The sequence below is a fragment of the Vulpes lagopus genome, chromosome 11, assembly GCF_018345385.1.
Source record: "Vulpes lagopus strain Blue_001 chromosome 11, ASM1834538v1, whole genome shotgun sequence".
NCBI classification, from domain to species: Eukaryota; Metazoa; Chordata; class Mammalia; order Carnivora; family Canidae; genus Vulpes; species Vulpes lagopus.
Window position 1 is genome coordinate 62,003,134 of NC_054834.1, and position 24,583 is coordinate 62,027,716.

Consider the following 24,583-nt stretch of genomic DNA (forward strand, 5'->3'; position numbering starts at 1 on the left):
ACACACACACACACACACACACACACACACAGGCAGAGACACAGGCAGAGGGAGAAGCAGGCTCCATGAAGGGAGCCCGATGAGGGACTCAATCCTGGGACTCCAGGATCACACCCTGGGCCAAAGGCAGGCACCAAACCACTGAGCCACCCAGGGATCCCAGCAGGAAAATTTTTGAGGCTTTTCGCATAGCTGGCCACTAGGTATACCACCACTCATGCTCAAGAGGTGCATGGAGCCTCCTCAGAGTCAGAAAAAAATATGGGAAACTCTGGCTTGATGTCCCACAAATTATGTTTAGGAAAAAGAGGCTAAGCATTGTGGCCATTGAGTGTGGTATAACCTAAATGCTCTCGGTAAAGCAGTTTTGTCCTTAACTGTATATGTAAAGCTATCGCTATTTATTTTATTATTTGGCAATGCTTTTGTTTTTGTAGTAGATGCTTTTAGCAACATTGGCTCAAAACAAAACCAAATCCAAAATCCAAAATTACATGTTTAATTTTCTCAAGAAATTGATGACGAATGTGTAATTTGCACAAAATACCTGCCAACATTTCCTGGCAACCATGGAGGCAAGTGGATATGTTACTGCCCCTCAGAAGACAGGAAGACACAACTATGGTTATGAAGCATCAGCCTCCCCTTCATAAGTTAATGGTTTAAGAAGCATGTGCCCAATGATTTAGCATGTACAGGAAGTCTGTTCACATGTCATGGTGAAGTACACCTTTCCATCTGGAGCAAGTGACACCCCTACGTTGGTTTTTGTTCATTTTCAGCTTCAAGGTATCTTGTACTTTTAACTAAAGTAAACTTGACGATTGAATTGACTCCTTTGGCAAACCAGCAGATAATGCCAGTTTTACACCTGTGCCACCTGAGTTAGAAAACTTGTTAATTCCAAAAGCTTTCATTTTTTTCATCCAACTGAAAGGATCGAAATAAAGCATTTGGAAATTCATTCTGTCAAAAATGAAACATTGGGTATTATTAAATGCCATTGTAAATTTAGTTGAAAAAGTTCAACATTGAAGACAAAGTGAGGGATTTGGAGGAGGTTTTGGGGGTTTTTGGGTGATAATATGAATACAGATTTTGTTTGGGCACAGAATTATGGCCAAAAAAATGTTCTTTACAGACTTAAAAATCTAGGAAGCAGAAACGTGCTTCGAATTGGTTGTGATGTCCACAAAATTCATGACTGCATCTAAACAAGCTCCAGGATTCCACCAATCAAAATAGAAACTGCAAATGTCAAAATTTACAAATATATTCTTACATAATCAGAGTACATATATATAACTCATCTACAAAGCTCTTGTGACCGAAGCTGGTGTTGAATACAGAAACATTTCAGCATGGTTGCATCTGCTTTTTCTCTGTTTTGCCTGTCAGCCATCAGATTTTAGAAATGCCCAAGACTTTGAAAAGACACTTTGTAAAGCAACTTAAATATAGGTTGCATTATGTGCAAAATCAGTCAGAAATATTTAATCAAATTATTCAGTGAATGTAGCATGAAAATTGGGCTTTTGAAGCTTTTAGCAAGTTGCAATTATGTAAAACAAAGCTTGCAAAAAGGAAGGAGCTCAAATGTCTCTTGACAAAAGCTGGGGAGGAATTGAACAAGTTAAAAGATGAGAGCTCAAATGGCTTAATTACCTAATTTGAAAATTGTGCTTTGGAAAAATCTTGCCTTTGATGGAGTTTCTAATTTTAATTGGATAAATTTATATTCTCCACCAGAATAGGATGAAATTGTGAAGGCCTATGATTTTGCAGTATCTACATTTGGCAAAATGTTAAAAAAGAATCACGAATAGAGACAACTTAAGAGCGTATCTTGTAAAAATATTGTTGAAGAAAGGTGCTCTAGATGGAGCAGAAATACAGCACCTGTGAAAATATTGGGGCAGAAATATTTGTAGGTTTTAATATGAGAAACAATTGAAAATATCCTCCACTTAGTAGAATTTGCCCTAAATTTAGAGGATCAGCAGCAGCAGGAGTAGGAGTATTTTCTCAATTAAAAAAATTATGGGTTACAGAGAAGCATCAGTTAAAAGTGTCAACAACTTCAAAATATATTAACCATAAAATGCAGCACTGTGGAGGTTTGCAATTTTATTTAAAAATATGGAAATAATAAAAATCATATTAAAAAAGACATTTTTTCTGAAAAATTTCCATATTATAGCATAAGAGACAATGGCTAAGTAACCAATTAAAGTATATGAATCTATATCAAGAGCAGTTATTTACTGTGCTGTTTAAAAATGTTCAAATAATTAATATAAAAAGGTTTTTTTTTTTTAATTAATGTTTAGGGGCACCTGGTGGCTTAGTAGATTAAGCATAGATTCTTGATTTTGGCTCAGGTCATGATCTCAGGGTCATGAGATCAGGCCCCACATTAGAAACTCTATGCTCAGTGGGGATTCAGCTTGAGATTTTCTCTCCTCCTCCCTCTGCACCTCCCCTGCATGCAGTTTCTAAAATAAGTAAATAAATCTTTAAAAATTAATGTTTATAGCTGCATGTCATTTAAATATATTCTAGAAAATTTTATTTTGAAAATAAGTTTTCAACAGAATTATCTTATAGGTCCATTAGTACAAGAAAAGCAAATTTTTGGTCAATAAATACATATTTAAAAAATTATATAGTATTCATTATTTTTAGTACCCTCCCTCGTTCACTTTCAAGAACATCCCATTTTGAACAATGAATTTTATGTTCACTCTACCCACTTGCTCTGGTCCCTTTTACTCCCATCCCAGTCTTACCAATCCACTGTGCAGGCTACCCTGGTCTCCTTTCTGTTCCACAGGGTGCTGGCTACCTGGACCATGGTCCCCTGATAATCTGGCTACTTCCCTCACCTTCTACGAGTCCTCACTCAAGTGCCCCCTTCTCAGTGAGTCCTTCCCGGACCTATATATTTTTAATTGCCATCTCTACCCCATTTCCCATCTTCCACCCCCACCCCCATCCCTGATGAGTTCTTAATTTGTTTACTACCTATTTCTCACCACCACAATATAAAGACCAGGGTAGACAATTTTTGTATGTTCATTTAGTTTTGTTTTTTGACTGCTGCATCCCCCTGGCACAGACAGGCAGTCAATAAATATTGGTTCAATAACTGAATCAGTTGCTGGTCAACAACTACCCTTTGGAGACACTTATTATTATTATTATTATTATTATTATTATTATTATTATTTTGTATGTTAAATTTAGTCATGTTATAGTCTTTCCCTAGACACCGTCCTATCTAACTAACGGGCTTTGTTCTGATTCATTTTGTTTGTTTTATGGTTCCTATGTGAGTACGATCAACTTCTTTGTGTCAGTGCTTTTAGGGCAGGGAGAGGGACACTATTATTTGTTCACATTGCTGACTGCTCTACTTAGAATGTGGCCTTTTGCTGTGGCATGGCTGGTATTCCTCTATCTTGTGCAAGAAGATCTCAGAGATATGCTAGTTATCAGTCCCATTTAGAAACTAAAAACATCCTCTAATTCTGGGTGTAGATTAGTGCCGACATTCTACTAACAGGATTCATTCTTTTCTCTCACATGTCTTAGGTGCAGCTTGTATATACTACACATATCCAGGAGTGCAATATCTACAGGTATGTCTTCCATTAAATACTTTTAAAAAATTGAAGTTATGAAATGATTATCAGTCCATGTTTGGACAACAATTTGCTTTTGCATATATTCATTATTAGAACTCTTCCTCCTCCTGTTTCCATAAGTGTCTGAGCAGAGGTGGAATTCTGCTGAACTCACTTGGCAGTTTCTTGGGATATGTGACTTCTGGATGGGTTATCCAGGTTGGTGGGCTCTGTTCTTTCCTTCAGCACCCGAAAAAAAAAAGTGTGAATAGTTTGAGTCACCACACGTGTGTTTTGTCCGGGCTACTCTAAATAGCATGCTCCAGTTCTTGGAAGAGAAACACCTAGTGAAATTTCAGCAAGATGCCAACAAAACCAGAGCTAGGATCAGGGTCAAACCAAGACAAGAGAGACTCTGCAGCAGACTAACAAATATATACTTCTAATGAATCTCTATTTCTTCTTTCTATATCTGCTCAAGATTAATTTAGCTGGTGGGGAATTTCCTTTTAAAAGCATTGCATATTGAAACAGATCCACTTACTAAAGCATTTCTGCTGGCCAAGGCTGCTTTTCTTGTTCTCTCTTCAGGTAATTTTTAAAAAAACAGCTTTCTGGGGAACAAATTGAAAGGCTTAACATATTAAAAGGGAAACAGGATAGCGAAGGCTCATGCTTGGTAAAGAGTACCACACCATACCTTATTTGGTTCTAGAATTGCAGCTAGTAGTGCTCACACATGACACCAAATAAGTGAAGGACCTGTGTTATCATGAAGTCTTTTTATAACTTCCCACCTGATGACACTTTCTACTTTGATGGGAGCAAGGCCAATTTATTAATATCATTGCCAGTTTATTCCAGTTCCAGCAGAGTGCCTGGGGGGATGTCCCCTAGACCACGCTGTCTATCCTTCTTGGATAGACAAAAAAACAAAAAACAAACAAAAACCACAAGCAAACCCACAAAACAGTGCCTAGTGCACATAGGCTTTCAGTAAATATTGGTTTTTAAAAGCTAGGAAACCAAGACTTCAAGAGAAATATTAGTGAATACAGGAACCTAGCACATAAAAAACCGGCATGACCAACAGCGATTTTCCTGTATATCTGGCATTGTGATCAACTGATGGCATGCCAGTGTGGCAAGCCAGTCTTTGATCTTTTTCCCATCAGACCCATTTCTTTCTCTTTTCTTGCTCTGCTCTGTGTTCCAGGGGAGCTGACCCCTGTCAGTTGGGTTTTCCAGGCTCAGGATAAGTTGGCTTTTGCTGGCTTTGACCAATGGGAGGTACTATGCAGGCAGAGCCTGGAGGGCGAAAGGCAGGGCAAGTCAGGACATTTCCTGCCCTAGTCTCTCTCCATAGAGTCTCATCTGGTCAGCAGTCACACCTCCTTTATGGCTTCAGCTGGAGCAGGGCGGGTCTGCTGTGGTTCCAGTTTGTGCCTATCCACATTGGCCCCTGGCTTTTCAGAACTTTGCCTTTTCTTTCTTTTCCTTTCTTGTCTTTTTTCTTTTTTTTTCTTTCTTTTCTTCTCCTCCCCTTCCTTTTCTTTCTTTTCTTTTTTCTTTTCCTCTCCCCCCTCCCCCCCTCCCCTTTTCTTTTCTTTTTGTCCCTTTGGCCTAATGCCTACCTACTGTGGCTAATCTCTGAATTACTTCAATACCTTCTGTTTGTTTCTTTAGTTCTGCCATCACCTGTGTAATCAAATTTCTGGATTCAATTCCTTCTGCTTACTCCCAGCATATTTGCATTTTCCTGAGTGGGCCTTGACTGATACACCTCCCCAAGTACTGAATGCTACTTGCCATGCCAATCTGTGTGGGACGTTGATAGGAAATCCAGGTGGCCTGGTAAATATGTAATAGACTGATACAAATCCCTGTGGCTTGTGTAACTCAGAGCCGATAAGGCTCGTAGATATAGATAGAGCCTGAGACTCAGAAACTAGATTCCTATATTCTGCCTCCCCCATTTCCTCTGGCTTGCTTCAATGAACTGAACATTGCTCTCAACCTTGAAACTGTGTTCAGTACTAGTGAGTATAGTGATAACATTTCTAATGTAGTTGTATATTGATAGCAATATGAACAATAATTTAGAAATGTGTGCATGAACAAAAATAATTTTGGTAAGAACAAGGAGAAAAAATTCATAAAAACATTGCCGAGGAATGAACAGGGGAAAACTGCAGCACCATGAAGTCCGTCCCGTGAGAGTCTATATTCTCTTAAACACATCTCTTGTATTTGTATGTTAATTAAGGTCTCTGACACATGAATTAAACTGTTGCTTGTGACATAGCAAAGCACTTTGACCATCTTCAAGAGGTGAGGGGACAAATCAAAGAGGCTCTGATTTTGAGGTTCCTCTCTTTTTAGGAACACTTCCTGTAGTGATGTAATCACCAACTCTTCAAGGCCTTTCCATTCTTATTTAGAATATTATATTATTGGCTCAGTTACTATTAAGGTATCACAAAAATAATGTTTCTCTTTCCATACTGCTCTAGGAGTCGTGCTAAAAATCAGTAAGAATCTTTTTGAATAAGCACAAGAATGCCCCAACAGTGAGATGGACAGGTTTTTAGAATTATACAGAACCATATAAGAAGCTACATTTATTTTACACTGGGAAACAGAGCAGAGAATGTGCTGACAGTCCTGTTGCCTTTTGTACTTTTAAAGACACACACCTGTGGCAGCAATGACTAAGGGATTGTGATCCAAATGTGTTATGAGTGGGCAGTCCCGGTGGCCCAGTGTGTTTAGCGCTGCCTGCAGCCCAGGGTGTGATCCTGGGATCAAGTCCCACGTCAGGCTCTCCTCCCTCTGTCTGTGTCTCTGTCTCTATGGATAAACAAATAAAATCTTAGGAAAAAAAAAAAAACCCAAAAGTGTTGTGAAGAGCTTCCCTGCACTTTCTTGGAAGCCTCTAAGGACCAAATCAAACACTTGCATACCTGACCATTTTTGCTCCTAGATTAAACAATGATAAAAAAATATATATATATATGCCTGGCAGGAGGCCATGTTGTACCTAAAAGACAAAAAAAATTTTTTTTTCTTCAGAGGGGAAGGTCTCCACTTCCTCCTATATTGTTCTTATAGTTAAATACTCAAACATAAGTAAGTTGGTAGTGGGACATGTTATACCCAAATGACAGTCTTTTTTTCCTTAAGAGAGGAAGGAATCTTCCTTTTACTTTTTTGCTGGTTGGTAAATACACAAAAGTAAGTAAAGTAGTACATCTATGTTTTCCTTTTTGAATATATATTTAGTGGAAGACTTAAAATATTTGATTTTATTTATGGCTTTGTGTGTGTGTGTGCATAAGAGAGGGTGTGTCAGAGTCAGTTTGGTGGGTTGTTAGCTAAGTTTAGTGTTGATTACAAATATTACTCCAGAGTCAGCTACCATATAATTTAGTGATTCTTCTTAAAATTTACTCTATGGAATTAATCAAATATGGGTGAAAATATTTGTTTACTGTATTATAACAATGAAATTCAGAACAATCTATGTGACTAATGATGAATTGTTTAATTATGGTACATTCTACATTTGAAAGCTGTATAGTCTTTAAATGTCATTTTGGAGTATAGTTTAGTGTGGTGCTGGAGAACATAGGCTTTGCAGTCTGTAGGCCCAAACTCTCTTATTTACTGGTTATATTACATAGAGCAAAGCTTTTTACTTCTATAAGTCTCAGTTTTTTCTTTTGAGGGATGACAATACCTAGCCCTTAAGGTTGTTATAAGGACTTAAAGAGAACATGTGTAAAACTCTTTATGGAGAGCCTGGCATAGGGTGGGCAACAAGCGCTAGCTATGAAGACAAAGCTGAATAAGAAAATAGATAAATATATGGGAAAATGTTCACTTTAAAACATGAAAAAAAAGTCATTCTAATTTTCCAGAATTAGGAATTAGGCACAATCAGAAGGGCCTAATGTTATAAGCAAGCCAACAGGTCCAGAGTGATTAATTGCTTCTTAAAAGGAAGCATGTGTGTGATTTTAATTTTTTCTTTGTATTTCTATGCAGTTAAAATTTTTCTTTACTTATATTAATTTTATATTTACCCTTTTAATAGTAAAAATAGCTTTAATAACTCAGAAATATACAGAGTAAAAAGTTAGACCACCTCCCTTAGAATGTATCCTCCTATCTCCTAATTGCTAGCCCCATAGGTTAACTGCTGTCAGATGTGTCTCCTTATAGACTTTTGTGTGTGCAAATTCATACTTACGTAGCTGTGCTTGCAAATTTAGGTGAATGGAAGGATAGTTTTCATATTGTTGTGGGCTTTGCTTTTTTAAGTTAACAATGTATCTTAGAAATCTTCTTTGTACATCATAAATCTATGTCTGCATTCTTTTTAGCAACTGCATGGCATGCTGTAGCATATATCTGCAACTTATTTAATTATATGTCCATTTATTTTATTTTTAATTTGTTCATAAAGGCTGTACTTTTTTATGTTTTAGGGAATATACTTGTATATATACCTTTGTATATGTATCTCCAGTTTTTTTGTAGGATAGAAACTGGAAATGAAATTGCTGAATCCAAAGATATATGCATTTGAAATATTGATAGATACTGCCTTGCAAAGGATTTAATAAATTTACATAGCTATCTATGATGTATGTAAATGTGTAAATGTATGTGTGTATGATAATCCTGACTTTTGTTGCCAACACTGCCTGTTATCAGTCTTTCAGATTTTTGAATAATGGGTAAAAATTGGTATCTCACTATTTAATTTGCATATTAAAGATTGAGCTTGAGCATATTTTTATATAGTGATAAACACTCAAATTTCTTTTTTTGAAACTTACCTTTTTTACTTTTTTTCTTTTAATCCTTAGAGCATGTTTCTATTAGCTTGCTTTATTGATATGTAGACTTTAATATTTGGATGTTATTTATGTTTTAAATATATATGTATGTTTAAATTTTTTTGAGGTTATTGATACATTTTCTTTTTTGCCTTCACGTTAGTTTTATGCCTTTCCTAGGAAAGTCTTCATCACCCCAAATTATAAAAAAATGTCCTCCATTTTCTTCTAGTACTTCTATGCTTAAACATATTTCTTTGATTCATTTAAAACTTATTCATGTGTAGAGTTTGTTAAAGATATAAATTTATTGTGTTTCAAATGGGTTGTGATGCATTTTGTTTCTAATAGTCTGTTTCTGATTATTTGAAATGCCACATTTAGCATATGCAAAATTCTCATGGTTCAGGAGTCTGTTTCTAGGCTTTCTCTCTGTTCCATTCCTTTGATCTATTTGTTTCTTTACCAACATCACACAAATTTTATTGTCACTTTATACGAGAGCACATCCATTGAGACAGGTCTTCCCTCTTCATCTCTTTTTTTTCCCACCCAAATTATCTTGAGTGTTCTAGCCCATGAATTTTAGCATCAGCTTATTAATAAACTTGAATAATTCTATTAGTATTTCTATATGAATTACATTGAATTTATGGTTTAATGAGAGAAACTGATGCCATATTATGCATCATCATTTATGTGTGTCTTGTATGTCTGCTGGTGGGTTTTTCTTCATAGAAGTCTTAACATTTCTTGTTAGAATTATTCTTTAATATTTTATCATTTTTTGGTTGGTAGTTTGAATATGTTCCTTTTTCCCAGTGGATTTTTGAATTGGCTATTACTGGTATATAGGAAAGATATTATTTCATTTTATTCTTTTTAAATTTTTAAAAATTAATGAATTAATTCTAAAATTTTAAGTAGGCTCTGTGCTCAGTGTGGGGCTTGAACTCACAATCCCAAGATCAAGAGTCACATGCTCAGGGGCCCCTGGGTGGCTCAGTTGGTTAAGTGTCTGGCTCTGGATTTGGCTCAGGTCATGATCTCAGACCTGCATATGGCTCCAGGCTGAGTGTGGAGCCTGCTTAAGATTCTCTCTCCCTCTGTGCCTCCCGCTCTCTTCCCACCCCTGCTCCTCCCATACCCCTGCCCAAGCTCATGCTCCTGCACATGCTCTTTCTTAAAAATAAATAAATAAATAAATAAATAAATAAATAAATAATAAATAAATAAATAAATAAATAAATAAATAAATAAATAAAGAAGAGTGTCTTGCTCTACCCACTGGAACAGCCAGGCAACCCTTTGTTTTATTCTTGTATCTGATAGCCATCCTGATATTTTCTATACCTTCTAATAATTATCCAATCATTTATCTTACATTTTCCAGGTAAGTGATCATACCATCTATTTAAAAGAGAAAATAGAAATGAGAATGCTTTGTCTTTTTCTAGTATATAAATCTCTTATTTTTATTTTTAAATGCATTCTATAATGCAGTCTGCAGTAATATTGCAGACCAGCAATGATAGTAGGATCCTTGTCCTCCTCTGCTCTCTTTTATTTAAGATTGTATTTATCTTATTTTAGATGGAGGGGAGGGGCAAAGGGATAAGGAGAGAAGCTTAAGCAGACTTCCTGCTGAACACAGAGCTTTTCTTTTAATCAGAAATGTGTTTAGTACTTGACCATTAAATATGAGATTCATTATAGGTTTCTTATATTTTATCAGGTTATGAAACTTCTTTTCCTTGATCTTCAATAACAGGAATGGTGGTGCAGTTTGTTTCCTACTGCTTTTTAGGACCTATCAATATGTTTTTAAAGCTTTTTCTCTATTCTTCAGTATAATGAATTATAGTAATCCTTTTCCTAATGCTGAACTGTGCTTTAAAGACTGGCATAACACTATGTAGCCAGGATGTTTTTAAAACATATTTCTGCTGTTTTTATTATACTTCCTTCTTCCCCCTTCACACCCACACACGTACACACATACACTGTTCTCTCTTTGTCTGATTATAGTATTGTGTTTCTGTGATATTTATAGAACTTATTTGGTGATTTTCCACATTTTCTATATCCTTGAAATTTACACAATGCATCCCAAAAAATCAGTTTCTATTTGTTTTCTGTTCAATAATTTATGCTTTTAGTCCTTCTGTTTAATTACTTTAGGGTATTTTTTTTTTTGAGATTTTTAAGTTGGCTGTTTTGTTTATTTGTGTCTAGTATCTTATTTTTCAATACGCACTTGAGTCCATTTATTATTTTCTCCCTTTAATAACCTACTGCTTTTCACTCTGAAGGGTATGTGTGTGTATATGTGCTTTCATTGCTATTTCTAAATGGTTGAAAATTCAGTTTATATTTTTTCTCCATCACAAGAATTATTTGGAAGTGCTTTATTTTTTCTTCAGCAGGTAGATTTCATATGATTAATTTGTACTTTTATTAAAGCAATAGAAGAATATGATCTGTAGGATTTACTTCTTAGAATTTATTGAGCTTTATTCTGTGCTCTCGTGCAGTTTATTTACTAACAATTGAGCAAGTGTTTGAATAGACTCTGTATTCTGTTTTTTTGGGCCCAACTTTTATTCATCAGTGTATTCACAATTATGTGAATGTAAAACCGACACCATGTACATTGTCTAAACTCTGTCAGTGGTCTTTTCCTATAAAGAACAGACAGTAAATATTTTAGGCTTTGCAGACCACAGGGTCTCTGCTGAAACCATCCAACTCTGTAAGAAAGTAGCAGTATGTCAGTGAATGGCTATGGCCACATTTGGCCTGTGGACCTTAGTTGGCTGATGCTTGCTCTTTATTCTTACTTGGTTTTTATCTTTCCCTGATAGTGAGAGAAGGTGTAATATTTTATAATTTAAACAGAACGCTTTGAAAATTAAAAAATGTATATTTGGCCATTGTCTTAAAGGTCTTTCTTTATTAAGATTTTGTTTATTTGACAGAGAGAGAGAGAGAGAGAGAGAGAGAGAGAGAGAGCTAGCACAAGCAGGGGGAGGGGCAGGCAGAGAGAGGGAGGAGCAGGGACCCTGATGTGGGGCTTGATCCCAGGGATCATGGGATCATGACCTAAGCTGAAGGCAGACACTCAACCAACTGAACCACCCAGGTGCCCCTCAAAGGCTTTTTTAGAAGCTGCTTTGCACCTGGCTGTTGGGGGAGACTGTCTTGCCAGCTACCCATCCAGCACCTTTCTTCATGCACTTGAGAACAATGGTCAGTTTTTGAGATGACCAGAACCAAGTCATAGAGACAAAAGACCGGAAGACCTTGTTCAGATTTTTAGTCCACTACTGATTTTTAAATACTCTCTTTCTCTAGTTTTTACTCACATCTAAGGGGTTAATAGTCAAAACTGCTTTTTCTGGTATTTTATGTGTGACTGAACATTTATCTGAGTTTTGATGTGTTAGGATTCTTTTTCTCCCTGTAGTGAAGTCCAAGAGCCAAAGAAAACACCACATCCTCCTAAAACATCAGCAGCTGCTCAGCTGGATGAGCTCATGGCCCACCTGTGTGAGATGCAGACCCAGGTGAGCACAGTTCCTGGGTGTGTCTCCTTGGAGCTCAGCTCTGCCATCTGCTTTTAGAACTCTTGGTTGTCATTCGTTTTTCTCAGACTAAATTTAATTCAGTGGATGAGCTCAACTTTGTGTTATGTGTTATCTGGACACAAGAGATAATACGATGCAGGCTCTGATCTCAAGGAGTATAGAATGTGCTTCGTAAAATGAAGCAGAAGCCTGTGTAACATCCAGAGACTAAAACAGATGGTTTATCAAAATATGTGCAGCAAACATTAGGAATGTGGAGATGGGATGTGGGATGGACTCTGAAGAATGGAAAGGGTTTGGACATAAAGAGATAAAAGAAGAAGCCCTTCCAGTTGGCATGAGCTGTGAGGGCGCAGGCTTCTAATGTGTGATGAAATGTGGCAGGACCATTAGAGACCTGCCTGAGTCAGGCAGAAGAAGGCAAAGTGAGGCAGAGCCAGGACGATCAGAACATGGCGTTGAAAGTAGGGAGGACGGGGAGTCCTAAGCCCCATACTGAGATAAGACCCGCCTCCTTGTTCTAGCCTGGAGAGCATGGGTGGTGAGCTCACGTGGCCTGGCAGGGGATGGAAATCAGAGAAGTGGGCTTAATAATTTATTAAGGGAACTAGTCTAGAATTCTTAAGGTGGAGACTTCAACCACTGTAAATTGATCGGAGGATTTGATATGCACACATGAGTGGCTCTGAAATCATTACAAGGCAGTCTATAAAAAGGTGTGTGACTGGGGAGGTCAGGGACCTTATCTTTGTGGCTCACCTTTGGACTCCCAATGCCTGCACAGTTCCTGACTCATCAGGGGAACAAATGAATGAACCTCAGAAACAAATTTTTCTTTAATGCCTGCAATAAAACTGGGTGTATTTCTCCTTGTAATGTCTATCTGAAAATACTGGGGAAAAATCTATATTAGGAGTTTTAATTGTGTTTCCTAACTGATTTAGCATATGTCGTGGTTTATTTACATTTTCAAAAATATCTGTTTATTTTTTGAATGGGCCATACATTCACATCGTGCAAAAATCAAAAGTACAAAAGTTTGCAGTGAGCTATTTCCCTGTCAACCCTGTGCCCAGCCATCCAGTTCTACCCGTTTCTTACATATTCATTCAGAAATATGCTGGAGTATATAAGTAAATAGATGTAGATATAGATAGATATAGTGTGTGTATAGGTAGATGTGTGTATACATATAAAACTGTTTTTACCTCCTTAATATTGACAACCCTTTTGGGCTTTCCAGACATTAACCTTTTGAACACTAATCTCTTCAACATTAAGTAATGTTATATAATAGAGGAGGAAGGAAATCTGTCAGTTGATAAGTTTCTTGAAGGGAAATGAGCATTTTTGGATGAGTGAGATAATGTGAGGTTGTTCCCGGCAGTAAAAATAGGATACGTGGAGGCCTGAAGGCAGACAGTAACAAATCACATTCTGGAGACTGCAGGGAGCCTGGCTGGCCTCAAACAATGGAGGCTTTTAGAGAGGAATGAAAGATGAGATTGGAAAGGTAAAGTGAGGGCAGCGGAGGGGAGACTCTGAATGTCTGTCTAGTGCGTGCAAATATGATGCCGTGGAGGACATCGTGAGCACCTGTTTCCTGATCAGGAAGTATTAGGTCAATAGTAGTACCCCAATAAGAAAGGAGTTGAGAGAGACAGAATCAGGACATGACGTGATGAAGGACAAGCAGGGCATCTTTTTTTTGTAATTTGAGGCTTTTCCTTTGAATGGATTTTGATAACTGTTTTGGGGGTTTACTTAAATCCAATCCATCAGCAAGTATTATCTGACAGCTTCTACCGCCTTCTCCCCTAACACTGGACCAAGTTATTATTTCTGGTTTAACCTGTTAACAATGACCTCCCTCCTAACTAGTGCCTCTGATGCCACTCTTGCTTGCCTACGCTCAATTCCTCACTCAGCTACCACAGGGGTCTAATGGATCAGATTCTTTCGTTCCCATCCTTAAACTCCTCCAGAGTCTCCATAACCCTTGGAATAAAATCTGACTTTACCATGAGGGCCCCCTGGGATCATTGCCTCTCTCTCCATAGTGTTCTCCTGCCATGTGTACTCTCACTCCCTCTGCTCCTGCAATACCCCCTCACCCCCAACCTTTCTGACTTTTCTCCTACCATAACAAACTGTTCCCTTCCTCTGGGCCTTCATTCCCACTGGGAATGCTTTTCCCAGTATTCCTGGACCCATCATGAAATATCTGTGCAAATGCCCCTTCCTTAGAGGGCCTTCTCTGATCACCCTCATCCAAATCAGTTCTCTCTCACTGCCCCACCCTCTGTCACTTCTATCTTGATATGTAACTTATGTCTTATCTCTACCTGACATTACATCATATATTTATTTAATCCTTCATTGTCTGTCATCCAGAGAAAGTAAACTCCAAGACAGCAGACTCTTGATCATCATGTACATTGCTCTGTACCAAGACCCTAGGGCTGTGACTGGCACAAATTAGGTGCTCAATAAACATTGCAAAATAAATGGGTAAAAAGAAGATAGGGTTCATTGTTGACTTGTGGTCATTGTAGAAGTGAGAAAAGATAATATCCTCATACACTCAATTTCTCATGGTCAGAAAAGATTTACAAATGGAGGAAGATTACTCATATCTTATCTGGCCTGAGGAATTTAGGATAAAAGGGAGATGAAAGCATTTTTATTGGTGTTCCAACGTTGGACTCTTCCAGTGCCTTGGAGAGAGGTCAGGTACAGAAAAAAGCATTGGTCAGTCAAGGTGAGCTTGTGAGGTTGTGTAGAAGATGACAGTGAGGGGAAATATACACAAGACTGTTTTTTTTCATGGTTCTTTCCCTGGTGCCAGGTTGCAATGAAAGAAGATGCAAGCAAGAAACACATAGCAAACAAGCAGGATCCCAAGGCCTCCCTGGACTCAATGCTGGGGGGTTTGGAGCAGGATCTGCAGGACCTCGGAGTTGCTGCAGTGCCCAAGGGCCACTGTGCTTCCTGTCAGAAACCAATTGCTGGAAAGGTGGGATGGGCTGAGATGTTGGTCCTGTAGCCAACTGTCTGTGTGTATGTCTGTCTCTGTCCCACCAAGGATTACTCTGTGGCCTTCTCTCCTAAGATGTTTTAGTAATAGTTAATGATCACTCATCCCTTACCATGCTCTAGGCCCTGAGCTAAGGGCTTGCAAGTATCCCTCATTTAATGGTCTCATGATCTTTTCAAGGGAGACTCTGTTATTGTTCCTTGGTAAAGACCAGGGAACCAAGGGCTCTGGGCTGTTAACTGCCACGTCCCAGGTCTAGAAAGAGGTAGAGGGAAGATTTGAGCCTGGGAGAGCCTGACACCTGAATGTGACTCTTAACCACTTTTCTGGACTGCTGGACCTGGGAGTGGGTGCTTTGCCATGCCCCGTCTATCCCAATATTCCCGGTCAGCTGACTTGGCTCCAACCATGGCCACAACTCCTGCTCTGCATCATCCTTCACCAAAACCACAAGAAAAGGCCCCTAGCTCTGGCCCTGCATGGGGCATGAGATGAGGTGTTGAGACCAGAGGAATACAAACTGTCATTTATGCCTTTTCATCTTCCAGGGATCCCTTCCAGGCTAGACTCTAGTTATCCCTGTCTGTCACAACTGGGTTCCATTTTGGTTCCCCACCCTCCAGGGCAGTATCTTGCTGATGAACATTTACAGACTTCATCAGCACGATTCGTCAGGAAACTGGGCACCCTTTCACTACCTGCAGAGCGCATACGACAGACCACCTAGGTGGGACCTGGGGCCAGGCCTCTGAGTTGTGTAACTCCAGGGGGCACTGCTCACATGGAATGTAGTGTGCAAAATGCTGCCCGGAACTGTGCAACCTATAGGCCCTCCAGCAGCCAACCGCAGTGGCAGGCCATACTTTGTTTCCTCCGCAGGTGATCCATGCTCTAGGGCGAGCCTGGCATCCAGAGCACTTTGTGTGCACTCACTGCAAAGAGGAGATTGGCTCCAGTCCCTTCTTTGAGCGGAGTGGCTTGGCCTACTGCTCCAAGGACTACCACCATCTCTTTTCCCCACGCTGTGCTTACTGCGCTGCCCCCATCCTGGATGTAAGTACCCCCCTCCCTGCTTTAGCATGGTGGTCCTGGTGGATAGTTTGGCGGTTTCCTAATATCTTCATGTGTGTTCCTTTTCCAGAGAGTGCTGACGGCAATGAACCAAACCTGGCACCCAGAGCACTTCTTCTGCTCTCACTGCGGAGAGGTGTTTGGTGCAGAAGGTATGTCCTGGGTCATTAGAAGAGGACCAGCAGCACTTTTCCTTGGTCTGCTGTGGTGTTCCTGGCTCCTTTTTTTTTTTTTTTCTTTTCTTTTCTTTTAATTTATTTATTCATGAGAGACACAGAGGGAGAGAGAGGCAGAGAGAGAAGCAGGCTCCATGCAGGGACCCTGATGTGGGACTGGATCCCTAGACCATGCCCTGGGCCGAAGGCAGGCACTAAACCACTGAGCCACCTAGGGATCCCCCTGGCTCCTGCCACTAGCAGCCAAGTGCCCATCTCAGTACTAGATGCCATCTCTCCTTACCTTTCCCTAATATTTATAAATTTTGTTTAAATTGGTTTCTTAAGGAAATATAATTGCATAGTTTAAAAGGTCAAATATTATGTTAAGGGTAATACTGAAAAGGGTCAGTCCTTTGCTTTTCCTTTCTCTACCCCCAAATCCAGTTATCCTCTCCAAATGTTTTCAGCTTTTCCTTCTGCTATTGTGTATTTTAAGGAATATACTTATATTACTATAGATTGACCTTTTTTTTCTTCTAATTTTAACCATTATGTATTAACTTTCTTTTTTTTTTTCATTCATGTATTAACTTTCTATCAGAAAAGATGAGGATTTACTACCCCACCTTACCCCAACATACTTCCTCCCCCCTATTCTCTCAATATATATGTATAATCAGGTCATAATTATAGGTCAAACTAGTGTCAATGTGTAAAGATTGACAACCATGAAAATATTGTTCATTGTTGAGCCTTGTGGCAAACTACGGTTACAATAGAGCACAGATTTTAGAGTTTAGGCTACATGGTTCAAGTCTGGGCTGAGGTATTTATTAGCTATCTGATATCATTCAAATCATTTAACCCCTCCGTACATTGCTTTCCTCATGGGTGAAATGGGTGCAGTAATAATTCCTACCCTGTAATGTTACCTTACAGGGTAATTATGAGGATTTTAGGGTACAGCAGCAGTATCTAGAACAGTGCCTGGCACATGGAGACCAGTAAAAATTAGTATTCCTCTCATGGTATTCTTTTCATATAAATTTTGTCCTGAAGTTAGCATTTAGATTTCTTTTTTCACTAGCTTAATTTTCATCGTACCTAGCTGTAATTTATTTGACAGAACTGTGAAATCATTCTCAAAAGGTCAGCCACATCTGGTAGTAGGTCAGTCCCACTTGTTTTGTCTTGGAGACATCCGTCCAGGAGACTTCCATCCTCCTGCCCCGGCCCGAAATGGTTTCTCCTCAGGGCTGCTGTGAAGCATTTATTCTGGGCCATTCTCGTGGGAATTCCTTTTACTGCTTGATTGCCTTTTTCCTTTGGACCCTTGTTTCCTGGATGCCCGAGTTTTTTAATACATGGTACTACCTTTATTTGGATGGAACAGCTCCTAGGAAAGAATGAATAGGAGGTAATACTTTTGAGACCTTGAATATCTGAAAATATTGTTATTCTGTTGTCTACCTTAAGTTGCCTGGCCATAGAATTCTAGGCAAAAGAAACCATTTTCTCCTGTAATTCTGAAGACATTGCTTCACTGTCTTTTAGCTTCTATGCTCCACTGTCTTTTAGCTTCTATGCTTGAGAAGGTTTTAGGATTTTGTTCTTATTCCTTATCCTTTCTGTGCAATCTGTTTTTCTCTCTTTGGAAGTTTTTTTTTTTTCCCTTCTTTCTTCTAAATTACCTTGATTTTTTTTTCTTCTGACTTCTTTTTATGTTTGTTCAGAACAAGTATGACTCACGCCTGGAATCAGAAAGCTTCTTCATTTTGTTTGTTTTTTTCCTGTCCTTTTTGAATTAACCCAGTTGGGAAACTATTTACCTCTCTCCTAAATAAAAACTTGGGCAGTGCCATGTCTTTTCCGATGACTCTCATAAACAATCCTAAATAGAAAATCAGTTTCAGACACAAAACACAAAACTAAGTCCTTGGGTAATTCCGTCTGTGTAATAGCTAAAGTATCCGACTTATTTGGTGACCACCACTTAACAAATAGATAAATAAATAAAAGATGAAGTGACTACCATGCTCCGCCGGTTGGGCCTTTTATGTAGCTGGAGACTATCTATATGTCCTTTCCTGCCTTTAGCATCCACCACCCTTACCTTGTTGCTCATCTTGATATTTGACCCCTTGAGACAGGGGAGGAGGAAGGTGAGCCTGTAGGGCACAAAGGTCCTGACCTGCCTAGTACCGTCATAAATTTGTGTCTTGCTCTCTGGACCTGGCAGATGTTTAACTTTTTTTTTTTTTCTTCTTGGATGCTTTTGTGGATTCAATACAGGTCCAACTTCAAAGTCTCAATTACCCTTCACTTGTCTTAGCTATAGCTATTTTCTGCTGGGCACGTTTAAGGACACATTCCACACAGATCAGTTTTGCAGAGTTTTCGTTGTTCCCTCCTGGTGATCTCTCAGAAGTGATTACAGTGTTTTGGGGTATCTCTCTCGCTCACGGCTTCATTTACAGACCATGGGAAAGTGGCACCTTTTTCTTGTACTCAGTGGGATTGTAGTCACTTAACAGCTGTGTCTCTCTGTTCAGCCAGACTCACACAGGGACTTTCTCCAGAGGTGAGTCAAATACCATCAACTATATCCCACTGATGGCTAGGGACACATATCCAGCACTCTGAGTGGCCCCAGTGAATCCCTCTCTTGACTTGAGATTAGCTGGAACCATACCATACCTCATCCCTCTTGGGGGTGAAGCACCCAGAGCTTTCTCCAAAGAAATCCCTCACTCAATTTTCCTTTCTCTCTTCCTGTTTTATTTCCTTAGATTGAGTGAGGAGTTCATTAATCATGTAAACAGTTTGTGGCTATCTACTTTGAGGGGTGTCTTAAAGCTCAGTTTGAAATTTGACATGTTACATCCTGTTCCTTACACCTTGTTACGTTAGTCTTTGCCAGCTGCTGCCAATCTTTGGTTGCCTGTTTTCCTATTTAAGAATGAAACGCTAAAATGTGAAATGGAAGTGTTGTAGGTATAAGCAGGTATATGTAGGTATATACTGGTGGACTCAACTGTATGGTACTCAAGTAGCATGCTCTAGCCATTTTGCTGGGAGGCCCCTGACTATTAATATTTTAGGTCTTTTAGTGCCTGAGACTCTCTGGTTTGATATTTCTAGAATTAATCACTGCATCTTATGGCAGGAGGGGATCTGATCATCTAACGGCTGTCCAGACTTTCAGCCAGTCTTGTTTCCAACCTTGAAGACCATCTTGTACATTCACTTCCTGAGCCCCTCTGATGCTATGGTTCTCCCCTGCTTGAGTTGTCTTGCACCTCCCTTCTGGAGAAATGCAGGCTTTGGTTTTCTTGTTTGCCAAGCTAGTCGCCACTCTTAGACCTACTTACAATTTTGGAAGATTTTATTGATATCTCATCTATGGCATCTCCTCTCCTTTTCTTTTATTCCTTATGGGTGCTTCTATTTTAAATAATTCTTTAACTGTCGTGTTGGCGGTATTTCAAGAGGGAGTGGAAATAATCCCATGTATCCTGCCCTTCACCAGCACAGAGACTCATCTAAATGTCAGGCATGTTATTATGCATATTCCTAGCTATTATTCACTTAATCCCCACCACAGTCTTGTGAGGGTATTTTTATCCCACATTTTCTTGGTTATAGATGGAAACACTGAGCCTCAGGGAGGTAACATAATTTTCTTAAAGTTACATGGCTAGAAAGTCAGAGTTGGAACTGAAATTCAGGTCCCATTTCTGCAAGTTCTGTAGGTTGTTTCTACATCATCACCACTGCCCCCCGACAGAGACTCAGTTCTTCTTCTGCTGTTAGATCTCTTTACTTTCTTGGCACCCACAGGGTACACTTTATTTGACAATAGACCCAGATATAGTAGCACTGACATAATCCACCAGCAAAGTACTTTGTAGTGATTTGCTTGTTCAGTGAAGCTTGGTCAGTGCTTTTCACAAATCATTAGGTATTTCATTTCCAGATTGTACTTTAGTTAAGCAGGATTTTTTATTGAGATTTAATCTAAATCATATTAAAGTGTGTCACGGTAAATTTATATAGTACTGGTAGCCAAAGAAGCATGAGAGTTAGTTGAGTAGAACAGTCAGCTAGTGAATACTGCCCACAGATGATTATGATGTGGAAGTTGCCTGAGACCAGAGCAATAGAATACAGACATATTTCCAGAAGACATGTAAGTTAGATACAAAAGAAGTTATCCTATCCATAGGATGACCAGAAAGCACCATGAAGGTAGCTAATACTCATTATTGATGACTTCAGCCCTCCTTAAAATAGGGCAGATTGGGTCATTTATGACTTCATGTCCTCATCAGGCCACGCTTAAAACATTTATTGAGACACCTGACAAAAGAATGCTGTTTATTAAGCAAAAGCTCTTCCTAGATTATATTTTTGTTTTTTATCCTTTGCTTTCTGTAAATGGGTCTCCTGCCATATGGTTGGTCCTTTAATTAGGTGGCACCTGGCCTCACCCCAAATCACATAGTCATACACAGAGTTTCTATAATGAGAGCTTAACCACTGAGCCTTCTGGGAAATTAAATTCATCTGCATTTTTGTTTCAGTTCAGAAAATTCTTCTTTAAGGCTCAAGTTTCTAAGCATTTCAGGCCTTCGCATCCTCCCCTAGGGACCAGGTCCTCAGTGCTTGCGTCTTTCTTTTTAAATTGTTCATTATCCAGGACATGCAGGTGCTCCCTAATTTCCCCTGTGGCTAAGAGCCTCACCAGAGTATAAATACCTCTCTCTCTCCCTGTGGCACTTTTAATTGTTAGTGTTTCTCATCCGTCCTCCAGAGGTAATTGGCCCCAAAGAGAGCCTCCAGGAAAGTAACTGCTAAAACTTTCTCAGTTTATTGGATCACTAAATGCAAGGGCATCACAGCAAGTTTGGCTGATTGCTTTTGATTCCTCTCCTGAGACTCACCCTAGTGGCGGCAGAAGCTGTTCCTTCCCTGCTGTGTCATTCTGGAGACCAGCTACCCTGCAAATGCCTAGATGAGGGTCATTCCTAGGTCAGTTGCCATGTCTTAACAATTTTCTCAAGTAACACCTACTTAAAGGCAAGTTCAGTTTGATGTCACTTGCTTTATAGAGCATAAATGCAAATTCTTGAGCCCCACCCCAGATCTACTGAATCAGAAACGCTGGGGGTAGGGCCAAACAATCTGCATATTGACAAGCTCTCCAGATGCTGGATGCATGCTGAAGTTTGAGAAATACCGTGCTACACAAAAGCAAGGAGGATGGTTGTGGGTGCTGGCTTGTTTTTCTGAAGTGGCAGGCCTTCCTGCATTCAGTTGTACTTGATTGGTCTCTAGACATTCTTTGATAGGGTAGAAAAAGTAAAGTGAGTTCTTCTGTGTCTCAGGGCTTTAGAAGAACATAGGAAAGCTTATAAAATTATTAGTTTAGATTCTTAGATCTATAGGCCTCAGAAGCTGATTCAATTGTCTGCTCTTCAAAGACAGCATAGTTGAACAAAGCAAGGAATATCAAAAAGTGATCAGATAACAGAAAAACTGTAGTTACATGACTTGGGTCCCAATCTCTGGCTGCTCCTATTGCCTTTTTGGATCTGGCTGCTACTATCAAGATGGGTTCCTAGAAATAATGTTTCTGGGGTGGGTCGCTTTTCAATCCACTGTGCATGCTTTGTTTACATTCTCTTTAAGTGGGGGGTACAGGTGGAGCTCTCATATTGACAAAGCTTCTGGGTTATGATATTTGGGCTCAACTGATGCTCAGTCCCCACAGAGAGGTCAACACCAGGATGCACTTAAATTAGGGGCATGACATTGAAGTTAGGCTTTGCAGTTAGGCCCAGGTATGAACATCAGATCCCTTGCTGACTAGTTTGTTATATGTAATTTCTCTAAGCCTCCCTTTTCTCATTTGTAAGATGGGAGCATTGCGGTAGAGGATTTAATTTCAATTTATACTGCAGGTAGAGCTGTCAGTTGGAACCAGTACAAAGCAAATGCTGCATAAATGAGATTGCTAATAGCCATCCTCATGTTAGGCAGGATCTCCTGATAAGTGCTAAGGAGAGTCCCTTACAGAAAAGTTCACCTATTTACACATATTGTTGTTAGGCCTAGAGAGACTCTAAATTACATTACTTGTGGAGCTGATGGTCTCGATTGTGCTGTTGTATCATTGTTCATATGTCTCTTCATTCAGTAAATATTTATTGAGCAACTACCACCTATGTGTCAGGTACTGCTCTAGGTACTAGGGATGCAGTGAAAAAAACCCAAACTTCCCACCCTCATGGTGAATATATTCTAGTGAGAGGACAGATAATGATCAAAACTAGTCAATTAATTAACCAACTTACTCTATACTTACAAGCCACTCATAATTTACTCTATATGCAGGAGAGGGGGTGGTAGACAAGGTGCTGTTTGAGATAGGGTGATTGGGTCAGTTGTTCTTGTGGGACTTTCAGGTACATGTAGGACCAAACCATCTGGGATTCTGGGAGAAGTGATTTTCAAAGCTAAGGGCATACATTACTTAAATAGATGTTTGAAGATGAATTGGCTTATTATATTTTTCTTTTTTAAATGTAAAGACAATTTAAAAAATCTTGCAGAAATCTTCACTTTTAACTTATTAACTTGTTAACCTAATGCAACATAAAAAAATTTCCCTGGGCAGCCAGGGTGGCTCAGCAGTTTAGTGCCGCCTTCAGCCCAGGGTGTGATCTTGGAGACCCGGGATTGAGTCCCACATCAGGCTCCCTGCATAGAGCCTGCTTCTCCCTCTGCCTGTGTGTGTCTCTCTCTACTCTCTGTGTCTCTCATGAACAAATAAATAAAATCTTTAAAAAAAAAAATTAAAAAATTCCCTGTTCATATTTTTCTCCATTTGTTAATATTTATGCATATGCATACATAACTTAGGTGTACCTAAAATTCCTTTTTATCACTTAAGCATTTCCTCATGTGGCTTCATAATTTTATAATAATAATTTTAATAATATCAATTATTCCATTATTATTCCATTAATATAGATCATTCCATTATTCCTTTATCTAGACAAATTATTAAAAATTATGTGTTTAAGGATATTCATTGAGGCTTTATTTACAGTTCCAAATATTGTAAACAACCGTGTTCATAACAGTATATTTAGATTACTTCTTGTATGTTAGTAGCACTGCAGTGAATATCTTTTTTGTTTTTTGGTTTTTTAAAAGATTTTTATTTATTCATAAGAGACACAGAGACAGAGGCAGAGACATAGGAAGGAGAAACAGGGTCCCTCTGGGGAGCCTCATGTGGGACTCGATCCCAGGACCCTGGGATCATGCCCTGAGCCAAAGACAGACACTCAACCACTGAGCCAACCAGGAATCCCCCCAGTGAATATCTGTAAATGCAACATTTTCTTTTGATTATTTTGATTCATTCCCAGGAGAAAGATATCTGTATCTTTTAAAAATTTTTTGATACATATTACCAGATGATTTTCCAAAAGAATACTAACATTTAACTTTATCCCCTGGGAATATATAAATATGTGAATAATTCCATGGATTTTCCAGTATTGGGTAGACTTATTTAACACTGTTTTTACTAGTTAGCTAAAATTAGAAATTAAACTATAAGTTAGCAAGGTTAGAACTTCACTTTTTTCTTTTGAGTTTCATGATTTACTCATGTTGAAAATATTACTACCAAAAGTATTTTGTCTTATGCTATTTGTCTCTGTTGTGAGGATGACTTATTTTAAAGAGTTTAAAAAATAGTCACCTTGGGTTTCTCATCCTCTTTTATCTGGACATAGGATGTGTAAGGCTCTAGTCAGGGGTTTTCTAACATGAGCCCAACTGTAAAGATGTCCAGTATTAAAGAGAAGGCCTTCACACATTAACAAATTGACTACTATTTTATATTATGGAAATTGCTTCCTGCCTGGCTTCGCCAATTATCCAAACTAATTTTGCCAAACTAATTTCCTCTAACCTCCACCTCCCTTTCTATCTCTTTTCTTGCTGGAATATTTAAAAGCAAGTCATAGAAATCTTATGCCACCATTGAATACTTCAACATGCACCATCTTTAACTGATTAGTCAGGACTTTTTTTTTTTTTAACATAACTACCTTCACACGTAATGAAATTATTAATTCCTCATTATCATATAAAACCCATATAAAAACTGCTCAAATTTGTAAATCATGTCATTTGAATCAGTCTGTTTGAATCAGTTGCATCAATGCAAAGCATATGCCTT

General features: G+C 38.8%; 1 protein-coding gene across 2 annotated transcripts in view; it reads left to right on the forward strand.

Moving 5' to 3' along the window:
• The window catches only part of LPXN (leupaxin), a 37,833-nt gene that overhangs the window by 7,459 nt on the left and 5,791 nt on the right, over window positions 1-24,583 (forward strand). Inside the window, exons 3-7 of one of the 2 annotated variants that reach the window (XM_041773174.1) lie at window positions 3,595-3,641; window positions 11,937-12,036; window positions 14,906-15,073; window positions 15,974-16,147; window positions 16,236-16,317. In XM_041773174.1, coding sequence (XP_041629108.1) covers window positions 3,595-3,641; window positions 11,937-12,036; window positions 14,906-15,073; window positions 15,974-16,147; window positions 16,236-16,317 — 571 coding nt within the window. The remainder of the gene's footprint in view (window positions 1-3,594; window positions 3,642-11,936; window positions 12,037-14,905; window positions 15,074-15,973; window positions 16,148-16,235; window positions 16,318-24,583) is intronic. The other variant, XM_041773175.1, reaches the window with a different exon arrangement.